At 38.1% G+C, this 22,256-nt stretch overlaps 1 protein-coding gene across 1 annotated transcript in view; it reads right to left on the reverse strand.

Moving 5' to 3' along the window:
• Window positions 1–22,256, reverse strand: part of CENPK (centromere protein K) — a 32,981-nt gene that overhangs the window by 9,560 nt on the left and 1,165 nt on the right. The window contains exons 2-5 of the mRNA XM_080372859.1: window positions 12,277–12,381; window positions 10,225–10,281; window positions 6,248–6,320; window positions 710–756 (exon numbers count right to left, since the gene is read on the reverse strand). Of these exons, the coding sequence (XP_080228985.1) occupies window positions 710–756; window positions 6,248–6,320; window positions 10,225–10,281; window positions 12,277–12,381 (282 nt within the window). The remainder of the gene's footprint in view (window positions 1–709; window positions 757–6,247; window positions 6,321–10,224; window positions 10,282–12,276; window positions 12,382–22,256) is intronic.

Consider the following 22,256-nt stretch of genomic DNA (forward strand, 5'->3'; position numbering starts at 1 on the left):
AAATAAAAATTGTGAAAATATATTCTGTATAAGCAAATATGCTTTATATATGCAACACCTAAAACAAAAAAATTTCAACAAAATAAGCCACAAAATGGGATATCAGATCAAACATGCCATACCAATACAGTCAAATGAAAGTGTATAACCAAACAACTTGTTAATAGTGACTCTTAACAGCAGTTGAGTTCCCTGTTGTGAGTGGTAATACAGGGAGGAAAGCTGCTAGGACGAAGAAAAGCCATAGCCACAGGAATATTCTCAGGTCATGTTGCATACCAAAGTCCAATCAACATAGTCTAAGACATCAATGTAATGTCTTACACTATATTCAAGAATGTCTTACCCTAAGACATTCTTGATTTGCTATTTCTTCCAAAGCTAGGAAGAACTCAACAAATTATTTTCAAATTATAACCACAGAACTCTAGATGTAAGAATACTGACTCTTCTCTGTAACACATAATGTTAGATTATTTCATATGAAGTATGAAATGCAATATATAAAACTTTCTGTTTAGAAGATCATTCATTACAACCAGGAAATATTAGTAGTTATAATACAAGGGAAGAAAAACATTAGAACAACAATGCCAGTATCTTAGCAGTAGTCCACCACATGAGTAGTCATAGGAAAATGCAACAACTGTATACACTTTTTTTTTTTTCAACATAATTGTATTACTTCTTAACAAACAAAAAGACTTACCTCTTTTTGTCCTAATGCTGATAGCATACCTGGATTAGTAGAAATTACTGAAAAATAAAATTAATTGGTTTATTCACATTGGATGATACAGACTTGTGTATACCAAAAGGCAGGTCAGCTAGACACAAACTTGTGTATCCTCTGAAAAACTAGTTTGGTTGTCAGCAGCAGTTTACCATTTTGTGGTGTCCTGCTGTGCTAATCCATTGTCACTTTTCAGCAAGTCAAATTAGACTGAAATAAGTGTGGTGTTAATGTTTCTGCATTCTTTTTTATACCTGAACTAGCTCAGGTATGTAAGTATAGGTACATAATGCTGAAATGTGAAGTACAGTCATACTTCAAAGTAAGCAAGCCTGATTTTTTTCAGTGGGATCCATCAACATTACCAATGTGGGCAATCAAATTCTTCCAGTCTTCCAATTCCCTGTTAAACAGCCTCCCACCAAATGCTTGATCAGGATTGGAAAACCTATCATATTTAAAGAACTTAAAAAGCACGTAACGATCCTTAGTGTTCACAAGCATGGCTACATGCAAGGAGAAGAAAGGCCCTAAAAGGCCAACATCCTAACTCCAACCCTAAGCAACAGCAGTACTTAAGGAAAGTTATGGTACTATTCAGGGATGTGGTAATGTTCCCCAGAATGCTCTTGCAAAACGCAGTGATTTAAGGCTCACAGATCTTCTGAATAAAAAGCAAATTATTGGATTTAACAGCCTTCAATGGACTCCAATCAATTCTCAGTTCCATGTTAACTTCCAGCATCTGCATAAACACATGAATTTTGGAAGAGTGAAGCATTTGGACCTATTAACAGGAGAAACGAAAGCTACTCTAACAGATATAAATCTTAGTATGATTGGAACATTTTTTGCCCAAGCTTGGGCTCTGAATCTCTGATCTTAAAAACAATTACTTCAATAATAGCTTTTCCTTTAACAAAAAGGAAGCCCCTTAACTGTCTCAGAACAGCATCAAATATCTCCTAAATACAATACAGTTGATTTCATAAATTTATAAAAGTACTATTTTTTAATAAAGTAACTTTGTTGTTTTAGTCTCCACAAATTTTGAGAAGCATTAAATTAGTAGTTTTAAAAGCAGCATTTGTTTCAAGATGAAAATCAGCAAAACCACTGATATAAAAATGCATTAAATTACATGTCACAAAAAAATCCCTTTTACTTAGAGAATTGCTGTCTCTAAATCTTGAAACAAAATTTGAATAGAGGGCTCCCAAATTAAGCTTACGGTTAAGAGCTATGGGAGGTAGTGTCATGAACAAGTGTTCAGGTTAAGTTGCTTAAAGCAGAGTAGCCCAGAGGAGAGGGCAAGATGTACTACAGCAATGGTCTGTGCTATTATAAGAGCAAGATTTCTTTAATGACATGAATATCCTACATACATGATAAAATTAATTAGTGTGCTTTTATTTGCATTCACTGGTGTATATGAAGAAAACCATACAACTCTTTCCTCCGCCACGCCCACCGTGATTATTGTGAGTCCTCACTATCTGGAATTACCTATTTCTACTATTGCTTTCTAGCACGTCTTGACTTTTAGATATATAATCATGATGATGTGCTTCCTAGTCAATATTCATATTGTGTGAGTGTCAGAATAGGCCACATCTTCCTCAGAAAGAAATCACTAACCCTAATTTAGTGAAGGAACAGCGCAGATCTAAGACACTAGGACAACACATTTGTTTATGGCAGCTGCTACTGTCAAGAACACAGATTGCTCAATCTGCTGTCAGTTAAAGCTTTTTCAGTTATGAATCATGATAAAACTTTTTCAGTTATGCATCATTACACTTGCAAAAATCAAATGTCACACAGAATTGCCTAGTGATATAGAATACAAGTAAGAAAAATGCTACCAAATGCTAGGAAAGTAAAAGCAACTACTATGCACATGTTTATACAGGAATTTCTATTAAAATAAGAGGAGTTTGGCAGAATAGCGATATTTTGCAAAGAAAAATAGGAATTATGCAGGGACCACAACTATTTCATATGGTATAAAATATGGTTGCTTCCACTTCCTTATTTTGCAAAGGTGAAAGTTAAATTCTATTTTTATGAGCCAAATGACTGTTAGAAAGTTTTAATTCAGCTGATTTAGCAGCTCTAGAGCTACATAAATAATACTGGAAACTGAGAGAACAAGAAACTAAAATAAAACCTTTTCAAAAATAAAATTTGCATTGTGGATTCAAGTCTATTTGCCAACATTGTGCCCAAAGAAATGTAGAACTGCCAAGTTATAACCTCTGAAAATAAGTTTTAAAATTGAAATGCTGACAGGCTCTCATTTACAAGAAATGAACTGGCCATTACTAAAAGCAGAAACCAAAGTAACGAGACAGACTAACATTCATACTCTTATTAATAAATTGTATGAAACTAGTATTTCTGTTATTCCTATTTAGATACACCTCATTTTCACACAGCCACTGCAACTCTGTTCAAATTCTCAGCAGCAACTTTTTTTCTTCCCTCAGAAAGGTAGCCAAAAAGGCAAACCTTTGGCTGCAAAATATTATTTGCATTTTAATATGCACAGATCATTTCTCTAGTACAAAATTAAGATTTCTAATAATAAATCTTATCACCTGGGAACAAGAATGGTTGAGCAAAGCAAGTCAGCAAGCCAGTAAAAATAGGTCAAGACCCAAGAATATTTTTAAGCAAATAGCTTAAAGTTTAAAATAATTCGATATTTTAGTAAGGAAACCTAACATCTCCAGGTATTTTACCCAGATAAAAATTGTAGGTGATTTCAAATAATCTGCTTTAAGACAGCAGCCTATTCATGAAAAGCACCCAAAAATCAGTATTTCCCAAATTCGTTCAATGTCACATTTTTTGTTTACATACCTGTAAGAAGCATTTGAGGTTGACCATTCTTAGAGATAGGCTTACAAAGCATATGAACTATGATTTTATTCCAATAGGGCAACAAAATTCTATTTATAAGAAGACATTTTTTTGCCGGCTCCTATTAATTGGTCACCATATGCAGCAAGTACATGAACTTTGAAAGAAGCTGGAAGTGACTTTAATGCTCATCTCAAAATGCTTTCTGATTTGGCCAAATGCCAAAATACTGGAAATCACCATTTGCTGTCTAAAACACATTCCTATCATTTTGTAAACAATAAAAACCCCAAGCCTCTCCTGACATAAAAATACTCAAATTAGTCAAATTAGTCATTTTAAGATTAATTAGTAAGTTTTACTGGGTTGAAAGGTGCTAATGGGTCCTTGACAGGAGACATAACAGTGAGTACTACTTGAATACTAATGATAGTGTAGTGTGAACTGTTTCAGAAGTCTCCAAACGGGACATCTGAAAAAACAGATTACTCTCACATAGATTCTGAATGGTTTTATTTTCAGTGTCTGGCCACATCAGCCTTGCAACAGAGTGAAATCAGTCACTAGTCAGCACTAATACTTACGTATAAAAAGAATTTTGAAGAACTGAGGAATTTATACCTTCTGACTGATAGCACCTAACAAATACAAAAGCTACCACTTGTTTCAGTGGCTTGTGCTTCTCGGGATCAATAAGTGATCTGTGTTCCTGTGTTAAAATAAACTGATGTGTCTTTTACCACCTTTCCTTAACCCAAAAGCTCTGATCCCTGTTAAATCCAAGACTAGTATTTTATTACAGTGTAATGGACTTACCACTAAAGGTTTACTTCAAAGTTTCAGCTAGTATTATCATAATACAACACACTTTTGTAAAGTATTAATAAAAAAACCCCCAACACTAAAGGAGGTATGATTGAAAATATATCTGGGTAAATTACTGTGAGTTTATTAGCAATACTTGCAAATACTTGCTTGTTTTCATAATGAATTAATAGGAGTTAGTTTAGCACTGCATAAACAGTACCACTAGAAGGAAGACAAAACTAGATGATGCTTCCTAGTTCCTTCCTCTTGTTAGTGCCCCTCTTTGGTCTTTACTCTGTGTGGTACAGGTCTTAGTCTAGCAGATACTAAGTTTGCTGAAAAATCAGAAATCAGGAAAAAAGTACTGCATGATTCCCTCCGCTTGTGAATATTAGGAGTTAGGTACAGATAGACTGTTCTCCCAGTGGAAAAAGAATGGTAAACCCCAGGTTCTAAGTCTTCTTAGTATGTTAATATTAGTATTTGGAAACAGTATTTATGTTGCTCCATCTATATGTCATGTAGTTTGTCCAAGATTGATTAAAGTTTTATGGAGCAAGCACTGCTTCAGCCCACAGATGGCACCCTGATTTGTCAATTGTTTCCTCCAGAAATGCAAGAGATTTTAGTCCTCACTGAGATGGAAAACTAAAATAACCGAACTGGAAAACATCCTGAACAATCCTGAAAGCCTCCTTTGGAGAGGCTTTATATACTACTCAACCTCATCTTGAAAAAAGAAGTGGTTTTACCCCAGAATTATCAAAAAATACGTAGCAAGCACATTGTGTAGGAAAATCATCAAATCCTCAAAAGCTGTAAGCAGAGGTCACCTGTGCTAACAAAGGACATTTAATGCTGCAGCTCCTGCAGATGTCAGTGGAAGCCAGATGCTTGATGAATGTTGGTGTGCAATTGTTATGTGACTAAAAGTCTCTTAAGTAGTAATTTCCACAAAGCCTAATGTAAATCTTTGGAGGCCTTCCATGACAGTCCAGAAGCTGGACAGATGTGTGAATGTTCCTTGGGCATCCTGGGGAGAGTGGGGATGCTCCTGCCTGCCGACTCAGGCTCTTACCTATGTGATGCCAGAGATGGGGGTCTCATTTTTACTGCAGTGGACATCCTCTCTAGAAGGTCACAAAGGACAAGAGGAAAAGTTGCACCAGGGAAGGTTTAGACTGGATAGTAGGAAAAATTTCTCCACTGAAACATTAGAACAGGCTGCCCAGGGAAGTGGTGGAGTCACCATCCCTGGAGGCATTTAAAAGACACGTAGATATGGCACTCAGGGACATGATTTAGTGGTGGATTTGGCAGTGCTAGGTTTACAGTTAGACTCTATGATCTTAGAAGTCTTTTCCAAACTAAATGACTGTGTGATTCTATAGGAAAAAAATACCAGTTTCTTGAAAGACAAACTGAAGATAAAATTATTTGCCAAAGTCATTCTGTCCTAAAAAGGAAATACGAATGAAAGATAGAAGAAACAATCACAGAAAGAAGAAGGAGGGTAACGTCATAAGGAACTTTTGTTAGGAGATCTGCTAACAGTAGTTTTTCCATATAATTGACTGATGAATGTGATAGGAATCATGCATTTATTTGTCCAGAACCATAAGATTACATCATAGTAGAATTCACTTTGAATTCTTAAGCTCACTTAGAAATGAAGTGCAAAGAGAATACAGAAATTAAATGTACATTCTAATGTGGGAAGTATTTAACTTTTTAGTAATTAGAGTATGAAAATACAATCAGCAGAGATTCCATATATACACAGTTTAATATGCCTAGATGAAAGTTTATATGAGTATACCTTACATGGAAGCAATTACTTACGTTCAGGGCTTCTTTTTTGCCACTGTTTACATTCCACTGTTAAACTTGTCGATAGCATCTTTAACAAGGGAAGCTGCAGAACAAGAATGGAAGCATCTCTTAAGAGTATGTTGAGTTGCATTGGAGTAAAATGAGATAGAAATTTAATTATTAAGTTTATACAGCAGAAAATAAAAGAGCATTTATTGTAATAGACCATTTATTCCTTCTTTAAAAGCCCCCTGCAGAGATCAAGAAACATTTTTATTCTTTTTTTGAAACATGGGAAATCAGGAGGAGTCAGAGTTGGCATTTTTCCCCTCCAAATTCCTCTGTAATATCAATGACCGTAACTGAAGATGAGTCACTAGCAGCAATGAAAGTATTTCACACCCCAACTCCTCCTTAGGTGCATTGTTGATACAATTTTAAGGTTAAATGGACTGTGCTTGACATGTGATGACCAAACAAAGGACTGGCTTCCAAAAAAAAAAAAAAGATTTTACTACTGTCAGCAAAACCACATCTGTGGACTTAACTAAATGCTTAAGAACTAGTGCTCTATCTCACTGTAATCACTGAAAATATAAGAGCAATAAGAAAAGGCACCAGTTCAGAAAACTTTATTAAAAATCCAAAACTAAACAACCATAGATTCTAAAAATTGTACTTACTTTAATATCTTACTATGTTCTGGAGAAATAATATATTCATTACTACTACTCTGCTTCCTGAAACTGAGTACTACACCTATAGTTTTTCTTCAAATAGATTGTAAATTACATATAGATATCACATTACAAGTAATCTGATAAGAAATTAAGCATACATTTAAAATGTAAAAGGTTATGCTGATACGTTCAACCACTCCATAAAAAGCACTGCAGATTGCATTTGTTTTTTCATCAGCTAAAAGAGAAAAATATGCTAAAATCATCAGCCAAGTTCTTATAATAAAAATTTGAAAAATTGACAACTTAAACTTAGCTTTTCACTACTCAACTTTGTAAAGTGCATCTTCAAGAGACAACCTTTTAAAATAAAGGAAAACAAACCCAAACTAAAAGAAACAATCGTAAACCAAACATTTCTTATTTTCTAGATCAGGTAGCATCACCTCTTTCATAATGGAGCACTACTCTTGATAGTACCATCAGCTTATTCTTTGTTCCTTTAAACTTGATAAAAAAGGGTGGATGAAACATTCTGGATATTCCAGTAACTGGACAAAAAGTTAATACTACTATTCAGCAACACCAAACTGAGGACCATCTTTTCAGACACATAAAACAAATATGTACATCAGATGTCTCTCTTATGCCCTATATGCATTCCTAGCAAAATATGCTGCTCAGTAAGCAATCCATTACTTTGATGACCAGAATCAGTCATCAGACTTGAAGGATAAAACCACAAAGAGCACATGTGAGATTACAGTATTGAGATGATTAAGGAATGAATGTTAGTGACAAGGTCAACAGCAAGGAAGAAAACCATTGCTTCTTTGCCGATTACAATGAAAATAGAAGAGTTCCAGCTGGAAGGGACCTACAACTATCATCAAGTCCAACTTCCTGACCACTTCAGGGCTGACCAAAAGTTAAAGCATATTATTGAGGGTGTTATTCAAACACCTCATGAATACTTACAGGCTTGGGGCTCTAGGAAGCCTGTTCGAGTGTTTAATCACCCTCTCAGTAAAGCAATGCTTCCTCAAGTCCAGTTCAAACCTCCCCAGTGCAGGTTTGAACTACTCCAGCACATCCTATCACTGGATACCAGAAGGAAGAGCTCAGCACCTCCCTCCCCACTTCTCCCCCTCAGGAAGCTGGAGAAGCCATGAGGTCATCCCTTGGCCTCCCTTTCTGCAACCCAGACAAATGCTGAGCTCCCAGCTGCTCCTCACACGATGTGCCTTCCAGCAGCCTTGCCGCTCTCCCCTGGACGCATTCAAAGACCTTCACGTGCTGCTTGAACCAGGGGGCCCAGAACTGCGCACAGTGCTCAAGGGGAGGCCACAGCAGCGCTGAATACAGCAGCACAGTCACCTCTCCTGACCGGCCGGTGACGCTGTGTTTGGTGCCCCCAGGATGGGGTTTGCCCCCCTGGCTGCCAGGGCCCCGTGCTGCCTCCCGCTGAGCTGCTGTCAGCCAGCACCCCAGGGCCCGCCCTGCGGGGCTGCTCTCCAGCCACTCGCTCCCGCTCGCTCGTACTTGTGCTGCTCACTCGTACTTGTGCCGGGCATTCCTCCATCCTGGCTGCGGAGTCTGGCATCTGCTCTCGTTAAAAGCCATGCCACTGATGATTGCCCAGTGCTCCAGTCTGCCTGCATCCCTCTGCAAGGCCTCTTGCCCCTCAAGTCAACACCACCTCCCAGTGTGGTACCATCAAACTTGGCAATGGCGCATTCAACTCTTGCAGCCAGACTGTTGATAAAAATACCAAACTGGCCCTAGAATTGAGCCCTGAGGAACTCACCAGTAAGATGTAGCCACATTCATACAATCCTTTGAGCCCTGCCATTCAGCCAGTTCTTTGCCCAGCACACCGTATACCTACTCATCTCAGTTAGACAACTTGTCCAGAAGGATGCTGTGAAGGGCACTCTCAACAGCCTTCCCAAAATACAGAGAAACTATATCCACTGCCTTCCCTTCATCCACTAGGTGGGTAACTTTACCATAGAAGGATGTCAAACTAGTTAAACAGGACTTTCCGACTGTGAACTCATGCTGACTGTGCATGCTGATTGCATTGATCTTTAAATGCCTTCTAATAGCACCTAGTATGATCTTCTCCATAATTTTTCCTGGTACTGAGGTTAGACTAACAGGTCTGTAGCTTCCTGGGTCAGAAAGTGCTTATATTTGGGCTGCAGTAAGGTCCCATAAAAATTGCTGACAGAGGGATACAACATAACCTTTTTCTCTCCTCCCTATTTTCTGTCATGAAGTACAATCTTAATTTAATCTACATTTTTGCAAGTCCATTCAACTCCATGTCTTGCTATGACAGTTATAAAGAAAAGCTCATCTCGGAAGTTTAAGCATTAAATTAAAATGCTATGATGTGCTTCAGTAAAGCTGCAAACAAACAAAACCTTCAGTTTACGTCCAATGAAAATTATATAAAATTTATTTCTACATATAGGATTTTATTCAGTCCTAAAAGGAAAGAAAGATTGTATTTTATGCATTCAAATATGCACCTTCTTTTATTTATTCTGATTAAATGATATACAGTAATTAAACATCAGAATGTATTCAAGATCTCTGAAGAAAAATGCTCTTTTTGTTAATTATTCAGTTAAGTGTATTGAATTAACCATCTGGCTACTCTTACTGAAGTCACAAAAGATGGAGATTTATAACACCTACATAGTTCACCTAACCAGCCCAATGTTCAACTACTTTCCAAATTTGGGGTCTTCATTTAGAACTTTAATTGTAAAGGTTCCTATTTAGAATTTACAAACAACTAAACAGTAAGCCAGCATTGCCTTTTCAGACGTTCCTCAAAAGCTGAGGGATACACAAGCTCATGTTCATGAACTTGGCATTCACTCAGTTCATTTATAATTCAAGCACATCCGTTTCCTAATGATATCCACCAAGGGGGAGCAACTCTAACTTACGAATACAAAGTTCCAAAGTAAAACTAAAGGGATCCAACACAGAGTTTCACAAATTACACGTGCACAAATTAGGAAATAGTTCAAATGCGTATCAAAGTTACATACCCCTCCATTTTACTGCCTTTGTTAGTCATTCACCAGCTGTGTGGCAGGACTGCATGTAAGCTTTATGCTATACACAAATGTAACTTTTCAGTATTTACTAGACATGCACTTCAGAATACCTCTTCAAAGTTAGTAAAGAGTAAAGCTGTCAGCTTTAGAAAGTAAGTGGAGACAACATAGTTTCCCTTCTTTTAGTAACACACCATATCTTGACAGAAAACTGTTTTGTGGAGAATAAAAGAATAAAATACAGTCTTACCCTGGTATCTGTTTTTTTCAGTGTTTCTTTTCTTCGAAGCATTAGCTTCTTCTGACACTTGGTAGAAAACAAACAAAACGCAATGTTTACCTCCCTTTTGTAAAAGAAACATAATTTTTAAAAATTCCAACAAAAGTTGCTTAACATAGGAATAAGAGTTTTGACTTGGTTCCCACCACGTTCCTCAGAGCCTGACCCAGCAAATTAAGAAATATTTTGAAATCATACCACAGGAAAAAAAAGTAGAGCTTCAATTAACTGAAAAGTAGAAAAGTAGCAGCTAACAAAAGATGTATGATTTGAGGAAAAAGGCAAGCTATGAGGGAAAAGTTGATATGGGTAATGACACTGAACAGATGAATGTGAGAAACTAGGAAGAGTATCAAAGACAAGGCTGAACAGGGAAGCTGCTGAGAAGTTAATGTACTTCCTGCTACTATTCTGGCTCTCCAAACAGAGCAATCACATTATAACACACATTTTTAGTTTTACATCATTTAGGGCAATGATCTGTACAGTTCAGAAATGATCTGATTCTCAGAAGTGCACTACATCAGCTGCCATGACTGCAATGGGATGTATATCAAGTCTGAAATTCAGGCCACCACAGAAATCCAAGGCTCAAGCCTGAGACATGCTCCTTCTTGTTTTCTAAGTGTCAGCCATTTAACCTCCCTCAAGACAGGGCAGGGTATACCCTATTTAAACTACTAAGCAGTACTTTGGAAACCTTGTTGTTCATGTTTTGGAACCAAAACACAACATAGGATTTCTCCAATAAAAACTGCTAATGCTGACACACAATCATTGGAACATAACATCATAAACCACATAACCTAGGAGCTACTTCGGTGACTATTAGTTGTTTAACCTTCTTGCTGAAACATAGATGCATCCAGGATGCAACAATCAAAGTAACAAAAATCTTATGTTTTTATCAGCTTTTAAAAATAATACACATTCTTCCTACACTGCTTTGGGAATGCTGGGAATGAGATACAAGATATGAGAGGTCTTCAATTAAATTAAAAATAATAATCGTTCTAACTTCCTTACTAACCCGAACATTTCAAAAAGAGCAACCTCTGAAATGGTGCCAAACAAAACTTCTATTGATAACTTATTACAGTATTTCAGAAACCTAGACACAGGTTTCCCTGACACTTGTTCAGTATTAAGATAAGTTCACACATAACAACAACAAAAAAATCACACTAGTCTTTTTAAATCTCATTCTGTAAAATTAGTGCACTGTAGTTTGTCTATACTTGATCCTACTTTAAGTTTGGAAGTATTTTTACTTCAGTTCCTGATACTTTTAATGATTTGGATCTACAGCTCAGAACTCAAGCAAATAGTATATAAATACCACATAAAATGGAGTGAAGCAATTAAGACAAAAAATAATTTAGAACATGATTTTTTATCAGACTCAGAAGAACCTTACACGGTGCATAGCATTCCCTCAGAACTGTTAGAAGTTTCCCTCCTGCAATTTCTTTAAATAAAAGTAACTCCCTCTAAAGTGTTATTATTAGTATACTGGACCATATATCGATAAAGAGAAAAATTTATTTTGAGGATGTAACTGTCAGTTTGTATGAGAATATGCTAACATCATCATCCTTCCCAGCCTCTTTCTCCTCCCATTCTCTCTCCTTTAATATCTGAAGTACTTCTGAACAGCAGTTGAATCCCACCTTGCATAAGGCTAAAGAGAAAAGCACTGAGTCTCAGCATGCTGGTACTACCAGAACACCAGAAATTGTTTAGGTTTTCCCTAGTTTCAACATGATTTAGTTAAACAGGAGTATACAACATCAACATACTATAAACAAACCTGGATACTGCAAAGCATTCTTCACCCTTGCCAACATTTCTAACTTTGGCCTTTCTGCTAGACTTTTCTTTTTTTTCTCCATCTTCTTGTTTTGTCACAGCAGTTTCTTTGGAGGGGGTGAGATAAGCATACAGTGAAGGATGAGGAGATGAACAAAAAAATGATGAGGAAAGTTTACAACAAACTTAGTCTATCACTTGTGATTTGCATACCTCTTCCAACTGTGTCCAAATACTTTCACATTCATCCACGATTTCTGTCTTCGCATTTACAGGACAACCTGAGTCTTTGTCGATTATTTCTGATAACCATTCAGCCTATTAACAAGCAAATAGTTACCATTTAGATCTATAATAATTATTAACAGGTTACAGAATCATACCTGCTACTTCAGATCAAATATGTAACACAGCAATCCCTCTGAATCCAAAGTGTTAACTCCCCTGTATTTCTAGATAGCAGTCATCCAGTAATATCAGCTAACTAAATTACTATAGAAAATTCTGAAGATACTAATAATGCTTTTTAAAATTGAATCACAAAGTTCTAAAATTTTGGAACAGCTTTGATTATCTGCAACGGTATTTTTTATTTTTGGTCAACTCTAATAAAGAAAAAATAAGAGAATCTCATATCTACAAAGTCTCACTTTTCTTCCATGTATCCACAAAGTTCTTAAGACAGTTACTTTCACACTGCCTTCCAATAAATGCCCTAATCTATTTATCCTTATGACAATTTGAATTCTGGATCTTTTTGATTGACAAATTAAAGGTTCTGGAGATTACTAGAAAAAAACCCAAAAGAACCTGAAAGATATGCAAGCAATGAAGCATAGAGAGCACCAGGACAGCCAAGAGAAAAAAAAATCAACCCAAGTAAAATTGAAAAGTTTGAGAAACACATACACGTTCAGAAATTTAATCTTAGTTAAATAAATAGAGACATGAACAACAACAGCAACTGAGAAGGAAGGTAAAAGTGGAAGGGGTAAAATGGCACCCAAAGGGAAATTTCTATTTTTAAGGTAAAAAAAAAAAAAACACCAAACAAAACAACCAGGAATTTCTTAGAGACACAAGACGCAGGAAACCTTTAAAAATACTTAAATGGATCACTAAGCCCACCAAATACTTAGAGATCCAAAAGTGACATGATAAAATGATAAAAGTTCTAAAGAAGAAATAAACACCTCTGCCTTCTTAATGATGCACAAATTCCTAACTCAACTTTTTATTTGTTTTCAGAAAAAGACAGCATCAGAGAAAATTATGTGGAAAACACAAATGATTTAAAAGAAGTGAAACAGTCAACTACTATCTGCAAATTCAACTACTTTGTAGCAGAGTGGTTAAGAAAATCTCACTGAACACTGGAAGTATGGTAGAGAACTGAAAGGTAACAATACTACTGAGCCTTCCTGGCAAATCTGTTGCATCAGTAATTACAAACAGAACACAAGAAAATCTGGATCTGAGAAGGTCTAATGACCATAGTTTTTGCAAAGGAAAATCATCATTATCTTACGAGACTTGGAATGTCTCCATAACGTAAAACTAGTTCACATAATTTTAAGACTTCTGAAATGCTCCTGGTTAAATTCCCCACAGAGGGTTAATAAAGAAACTAAGCAGTCTTAAGATGCAATATACTACTTCTTCCCTCAGACCAAAAACTGTCAAGGAGACAACCAAAAAAAAAGCCTGAACAGGTAATTTTCATCATGGCAAAAAAGCTCAGCAGCAGAACTAAGAAAGCCTGAATCAGTTTAATAAAAAAAGGGGGGTTGAGGGGAAAGTGGGGTTGGGGGGGGGGAAGAGATATAACCTTTGCAAATTTGGAAGTGGTCTTAGGGCAGAATAAAAAGTCCTATCTCCCGCGTCCTGTCACAATAATATAACCCATCAACATGAAAACATCATATGAAATAAATCTCTAAGTACATAGCCAAAAAAAAACCCCAAAATGTTTATGTGATCATAATGATTTTATTATTGTTGACCTTCAAAATTTCCATGACTGATTCCATGCAAAGTTTCAAAACCTACATATCACAAGGAGATGCTACAGGCCTCTGTACCACAATCGGACTGACTTGTGGTCCCCAACGCTGTGATATCGTAAAGTCAGCCACAGAGAAAAACCATCTATGACTTGATTTGAAGTTTTAGAAGGCAGGCATTCTTTATTACAGCACTGAGAGCATGGTATCATTTTCTGGCAACCCAAATGGACACTGCTATTGAGTGTTGGCAGATCTGTGGGATCACAGGAATTCCAGCTGGCACCAAGGGATTCTTGGGGAAGACCTTCAATCCCCAGACCAGAAGCTCCAAAGCAAAGTGCCCCTGGTAAGACGTAAGGCATTCTTTCTGGTCTGGGATACCTGCCCATACGTCAAGGTGAAAGCCCTGCTGGTTTGGGTTATTGAGGGCTCTCCTGGAAACAATCTCTAGTAAATTTCTGCCTGACATACTCAAGTAGATATATATTTTTTTCTGTCTGGTGTAGTGCACTCTGAATATTTGAATATATTTATACACATGTATATTGTTATAAAATTTTAAGTGCGCTAGAAGAAAATGAGCACTGGTCAGTCTAAAGGGTGTATTTTAAAGAAATCTCTGTTGGGATGTATTTTGGCACACTGGGAACAAATAGGGGGTGGTTCTCGGGGAAATGTAACTCAAAGCAACCTAGTTAAATTCTATAATCAGTGGTGGCTGTTGTATAAACTAGATGATGGGGAAAAATAGTCAATGATCAACACTTTGAATTATAACGCAATGTTACAGACCATGCTGTTTTTAAGGCAAGAAAAAAAATGGGACAAGGTTTTCCATGCTGATACGCTTTTCACTTTAAAGAACCACCCTGAATGGCAAAAAGAGTCCAGTATAAATTTACCTCCCAGTGATCCCTTTGTCTTGGCTTTGGAAAAAAGGTAAGAACAGGCTTTGAAAAGGTGCTGCTCTGCTTGTAGTATAGGAGATGCTTAAAATTATATGAACAAAAGAAAGAAGATGATTTAGAGTTAAAGGTTGCTCTCCAGCAGAGAACTGGGAAAGAGTTCCGATGATGACATTAGTGCTGTGAGCAGAGTAAGTGAAAGTGGTCGCAGGCTGATGATGTTGGTGGCAGGGAAAGTAGCTGTGAATAGGGAGAGCAATTTAGTGGGCAGAAGGGATTAGCCTAATAGCAGGTTGGACATGGGCCAAACAAGGGGAAGTTATAAACCAGGGATCCTCAAACTACAGCCCACGGGCTGGATACGGCCCCCCAGGGTCCTCAATCCGGCCCCCGGTATTTACAGACCCCCCTGCCCCCCCCGCTGGGGGTTGGGGGGGAAAACCAAGCAGCCGCAGATGACTGCCTGCCACTGCATCCGCGCGCCGGCCCCCTGGTTAAACAGTTTGAGGACGCCTGTTATAAAGGCTCTCCTCTGCCAGGCTGTGGGAAATGAAGGACCCATTACAGTAAGGGTTGTGTGAGAAACTATGGACTAGGGTATTGTTTATTAAGATTTATGTTAAGCTCAATGTAAAGTTTAGGCAACAAAATATATGAAAACGCTTATGCAAATAGCTACCAGACACCGCTTGTGAAAGATAAGATAACCGTCAGATGTCCAGGAACCGACAGAAACAAGACAGACAACCCCACATAAGGATATATGAGTGAAGGGTCAATACCTCCACTACTTCATGAACACGGAGGTAAAGATGTATAAAAAGGGACTGTTTGAACTGCTCAGTACGGCAGTTGGTGGAGCGCAGACTCCCCTGCCGTCCAGCACTGTTTTTGCTCATATTCTACTTGCTATAATTAATAAAATTTTAATTGGATTATGATCTGTTGTGGTCTCAATTTATAACAGTTGCATTTTCAATAACAGACTTTAATAACTGGAAAGTAGCCACTGGAAATTACAGGGACCATCCTGAGAAGGTGGCTAGTGCTTTTGAAATAATGGTTAAAACACAGGATCCAGACTGGAAGGATATAGAGGTGGTAATACAGGTTTTGTTTGATAGTACTGAGCAGGAGATGATACATTGAGCAGCTAGACGATATGTGGAAGCTCAAGTTAATTCAGGAACTTTACAAGGAACTGTGGAGCATCACTTTTCCTCTGTTGATCCAAACCGGGACCTAAATATTAATGGACCTAAACAATTTTTGACTCAGTATCAGAAATGGATTTTCTTTGGAATTTGAAATGCTATGCCTAAGGCAATAAAACATGCCTAAATTGTATGAGGATAGGCGAGATAGAAAAAAAGTTCTCCACAGATTTCCTGAAGAGAATGAAGGAGGTAGCCCGCAAATACACAGATATTGACTCTGACTCACAAGAGGGACAAAATGAGTTAGCCACTCTATTTGTGGGGCAGTCCTCAGATGCTATTAGAAGAAAATTACAAAAATTACAACAACATAATGCTTGAGATTCAGGAAAGTTGTTTTATGTTGCTTGGATTACATATGGAAATAGAGACGGTCAAAAGGAAAAAGTAAATAGTAGACTGGTGGTGGTATTACAGTGTCCTGTTTTTAGCTGGGATGGAGTTAACTTTCTTCTTAGTAGCTAGTACAGTGCTCTGTTTTGGCTATGATGGCTATATGAGAACAATGCTGATAATGCACTGATGTTTTTAGTATACACATTACCCAGCAACAACTAAGTCAAGGATTTTTTGGTTTCTTGGGCCTTGCCAGCTGCCAGAGGGCTGGAGGGGCACAAGAGATGGGAGGGGACACAGCCAGGTCAGCTGACCTGAGCCAGCCAAAGAGGTATTCCATACCATAAGGCATCATGCTTGGTACAGAAACTTGGAGGGTTACCTGGGGGTTGGGGGGTATCATTGCTCAGGGACTGGCTAGGCATTGATCAGCAGGTGGTGAACAGTTGTACTGTGCATCACTTGTTTTCCTTTCTCCCTTTTCCTTTGGATTTTATCCTTTTCCCCACCTTTCCGTTATAATTGTTATTACCTTTTTATTCTGTTTAAGTTATTAAATTGTTATTATCTCAACCCTCAAGTTTTACATTCCTTTTCCATTCTCCTCCTCACCCCTCCATGTGGCGGGGCATGAGCAAGCATCTGCATGTTGCTTGGTTGCTGGCTGGGGTTAAACCATGATATACAGGAAAATACTAGGATCAGGGGAAGGGGCCAAGGACAGGGCAGACCCCTGAGAGGGGGGGGGTCTCTGGCCCACGCCTCAGCTAGGCGATAATCAATGTGCAAATTGATTATCTGCAAAAGGGATGGACTCTGGAAACAAGAGTGTCCAATTAAGAATCAGACCCGCCCCCCCACACCCTTGCTTCCAGTAAGCAAGGAATGAGGGGAACTGGAGGAGTTTTTCCCAGCAGAACCCTTGGTTAAAGTGAAGCTGAGAAACAAAAAAGTTGAGGTTTTGGTAGATACTGGAGCTACTTACTCTGTTATGAACACTCTAGAGGGGGAGCTGAGCAACAAGAATATAAGCATTGTTGGTGTGAAAGCATGCATGAAACCGCCATTTTTTAACCCTTTAACAATGAAGCTGGGAAAAAGGAGGGGTACTCATCAGTTTTTATATTTGCTGAATTCTCCAAAACTGTTATTAGGGAGAGATCTACTCAAAAAACTGGAAGCACAAATCCAATTTAAAAATGGAGAAACAGAAATTTTAATTCCAGAAACTAACTATCTCAAGGCAGCAGCTTTGTTATTACAGGGTATATCCCCAGAAAGGATAAAGATACCCTCAGAGGTCAAAGATGCTGTGATTCCTATTGTATGGTCTGGAAAGGTCCCAGAAAAATCCAAAAGGACAAAACCAGTAACGACTGACTTAAAGTCTGGATCATCCCTCGTAGGAATTAAACAGTATCTCCTAAAGCTGGAAGCTAGGAATGGGTTGATACCGATAATTCCAAAATTCTTGAAATGCAAATTGTTGGTGGAGTATGAGTTGAAATACAATTATTTTACCAGCCAAAAATACCAATGGTAAATACTGATTAGCACAGGATTTAAAAGCAATAAATCAAATAACTCAAGATATTTATCCTGTAGTAGCAAATCCATACACATTATTAATAACCCTTACAGGGGTGCAGAGATGGTTTACAGTTTTAGATTTAAAGGATGCCTTTTTCTGTATTCCCCTGGACACTGAAAATTAGGAGCTTTTTGTTTTTGAATGGGAAAACACAAAACAAGAGGGAAATTGAAATACACTTAGACGGTTTTACCACAAGGCTTTAAAAATATCCCAATCATCTTTGGAAATCAGTTGGCAAAGGACTTAGAAATTTGGAGAAAGAAAATGATCAGAGAACAGTACTACAATATGTGGACGATATTCTCATTAAAGGAGAGACTAGGGAACTGTGTCTTTCCGTGACTATAAGCCTTCTAAATTTCCTGGGAATTAGTGGATATCAAGTATCAAAGGAAAAGGCTCAAATTATCCAGGAATCAGTTACATATTTGGGGTCTGAAATCCTGAACGGCCAGAGAAAATTGGGATCTGAATGGAAAGGGGCTATCTGCTGCCTCCCAGAGCCTAAAACTCTCAAGGAACTACAAGCATTTCTCAGAATGGTTGGACGGTGTCAGCTCCGGATAGCCAATTATGGATTATTTGTGAAACCTCTGTATGAGCTACTGAAAATTTCCTACAATGGGTATACTGACTGGACAGAAGAGTGCAAAGCTGTTTTCAAGCAGCTGAAGTGAGCTCTGATGGATGCCCCCCATGCTGGGATTACCTGATTGAACAGACTTTTTACCCATGAGAGAAAAAGTATTGCCTTAGGAGTTCTGGCACAATTTTTAGGGCCTCAGCAGTGAGCTGTAGCTTACTTCTCCAGATGGATAATGTGAGCTCAGGATGGCCTGGATGTCTTATAGCAGTAGCAGCAACTGTGCTACTGATTTAGGAGGCCTGTAAATTCACCATGGAGCAGAAGATTACTGTACATGCACCACACATGGTAATTCACAGTATTAGAACAAAAAGGAGGACATTGCTCGGCCCCTAGCAGAATGTTAAAGTATCAAGTGATATTAATAGAAAAAGATGATGTATGTCTTAAAATTACTTCAGTTATTAACCCTGCTGCGTTTGTTTTGGCTGACCAGGTAGGAGCCCCAGAACACTAACGCAGACTATTGAGGAAGTCTGCTCCAGGTGACTAGATCTCAAGGATACTCTGTCAGAAGAATGAAGATTGGGAACTGTGTAATGATGGCAGCAGCTACGTTTGAGAGGGAAAACAGTTATCTGGATATGCTGTAACTACCATCGACAAGGTAATAAAATCACAAGCTTTACCTCCAAAGGTTTCTACTCAGGAAGCTGAACTGATTGCCTTTATGAGGGCACTGGACCTGAGCCAAGTGGAAGTGAGACAACATATGGACAGGTTCAAAGTATGCCTTTGGAGTGGTTCAGGCACATGGAGCCATTTGAAAAGAGAAGACTATTATCTGCTCAAGGAACTGTGATCAAACATGTGCCTCAGATCCAGGAATTATTAAAGAGCATTCAAAAACCAGCAGCGGTCACAATTATGCATTGCAAAGCACATCAAGCATGTAAAACCACTCTGGAATCTGGAAATCAGTTAGCAGACATGGCTGCAAAGAAGGCTGAAGAAAAAGGTATCCTAACTCTATTACCTGAAAAGGAAATAGTCCTGCCAGAAGCACCACCAAAGTATGATAAAGAGGATAATAAGTTAATAACTAAGTTGCAGGCCAAAGAATGGGTAGAGGGATGGGCAGTTACACCCACAGGACAAGTAATTGTTCCACCTGTAGTAATAAGAGAGATAGCCCAGAAGGAGCATAATAAAGTGCATTGGGGAACGGAAAATTTAGTGAACACCTGCAGAAGACAATTATAAGTAGGGCTATGACAGAGATTATCAGATCTGTTACAGGGAGGGGTGAAATATGTCTTAAAAACATCCAAATACTACTACTAAGTTGATCATTTAAGTGACCAAAGTAGGAAATTCTCCTGCAAATTATTGGCAAAAAGATTTTTCACTGAGTTACCCAGAAAAGAAGGATATTGACATATTTTGGTTTGGGTCGATACCTTCACTGGATGGCCTGAAGATTTCCCTTGTTGAACCAACAAGGCAAGGGAGGTAGCCAAAATCCTGTTAAAGGAAATTATTCTCTGGTTTGGTGTACCTTTAGGAATTTCATCAGATAATGGGTCCCATTTTATCACCAGAATCGTAAAACAGTTGAGTAAAATTTTGTTCATAACCTGGGATTACCACACTCCATAAAGGCCACAATCCAGTAGTAAAGTGGAGTGAATGAGCTACACTCTTAAACAACAGCTAGGAAAAATTTGTTGGGAAGCATCTATGAGTTGGCTTCAGACATTACTTCTGGCATTATTAAGAACGAGAACCTAGCCTCAAGGGAAGGGTAATTTGAGCCCACAGGAACTGTTGTATGGATGGCCCTATCAGGCTTCACATATACCTTTTGAAACCCATATAATGGGGGAATTAAATTTGAAAACACATGTAGTATCTTTAGGGAGTGTTTTGCAGGAACTTCAGAAGTATGTGACAATGAGTAGACCCTTGGAATGCGATACACCAACTCATCCTTTCCAGCCTGGTCACTGGGTGTATATCAAGTTCTGGAATGCAGGACCTCTGATGGAAAAGTGGAAAGGACCATATCACATCATTTTAACAACCTATACAGCAGGCAAAGTTTGGGGCAAAGGACCCTGGATACATTATTCAAGAAATAAATGAGCCCCTTCATCATAGACAGCTGAGCAGCTGGTCCCTCTCAAACTTAAAATAAACAGGATTAATGAATAAGGTTAAATGGGACAACAGAAAATTAAATATAAGCTGTTAAATCAATAGGCATAGGCATTTGTAGCATGGTACAGTGATTTTCATTTAAATAGTTACAAAGAAGTTTTTGTTCATCCTTTCATTGACCAGAACAAGCCTCAGTGAAATACACGAAAATTTGATTATAAAACTGGTGCAAGGTTTCAGAACAATGAGAAATCTAACTAGCATCACAGCTAACTCTACCAGTAACCCTAGATTTACTGACCTTATACCCAACATGGAGACAGAAACCAATCAAATCTAAGTATCGGGGGAAAATTAAAAGAGCTAAAAATGCAGAAGAGCCACGGAATGGACCCTCCAGCTCAGCACCAGTGAATTGAGGACTTCAGAGCTTTATTTTATCTGGCACTAGAGAATAGATACTTGCTAGAAAATTTAACACGGCAAGTCAAAACACTAGCTAAAGGAACTGAAAGAGGATTCAAACTGATAGAAGAACAAGTACAAGCAAATACCAAAAGTACTTTACAGAAACGGATGGCATTACATTTACTACTAGCTAAAGAACATGGAGTATATGGGTACTTAAATTAGACAATGAACACTGTTGCTTACATATCCCAAATGTTACTGGGGACCACCAGAAGCAACTTAATGAGATGCAAAGGCCAGTTGAAGATTATGGCAAACAGCAAAAGGAAGCTAGCTTAACAAGCTGCTTCAAAAATTAGGCAGGTGGTCAGCAACTGGATAGCTAGCTAATCTCTTAGAAACTGTAACTATTGTAACAATCACTGTTGTAGTATTGCTGATAGCATGTAACTGTATAAAATGGAACCTCCCCAGAAAATGAGCAAACATACATGAGGCTTTTAATTTTGAAATGATTCAAAACATCAAAAAAAAAAGGGGGGGGGGGGGTTATTCTGTTAAGGGAGGGTTGCTGGCTCAGCGCAAGGCTTAAATTCCTGAATTACTAAACTGATTTAGTGTTTAGCTTAAGTTAAACAAATCTGTGCACGTAGTTCAGGCCAAGCTGATTCTCAAGTCATCAAAAGTGATTAACAAGGACTTCTAATCAAGGGAGTCAACCTTAGGAAACAAAGACCAGATAATAAGAACACCATTATCTAAGTTACCCAGAAAGAAGCCTCCAAGTGAGAAAGTTCTGGCCCCAAGAGGAGACAATTTGATAAGGTGTTGCAACGCACGGAAAATTAGATGAAAGTAGGACAAACGTAATTGCAGCAGTGGGAGATTGCAGCTCCCCCCAGCCCAGAGAGGGAAAACTCACGTGGCGAGCATGCGCAGTTAGTAAAAAAACCAGTAGTGCTATCTGAGGAACCGTAC

Source organism: Falco punctatus (genome assembly GCF_963210335.1).
Source record: "Falco punctatus genome assembly, chromosome: Z".
Taxonomy (NCBI): domain Eukaryota; kingdom Metazoa; phylum Chordata; class Aves; order Falconiformes; family Falconidae; genus Falco; species Falco punctatus.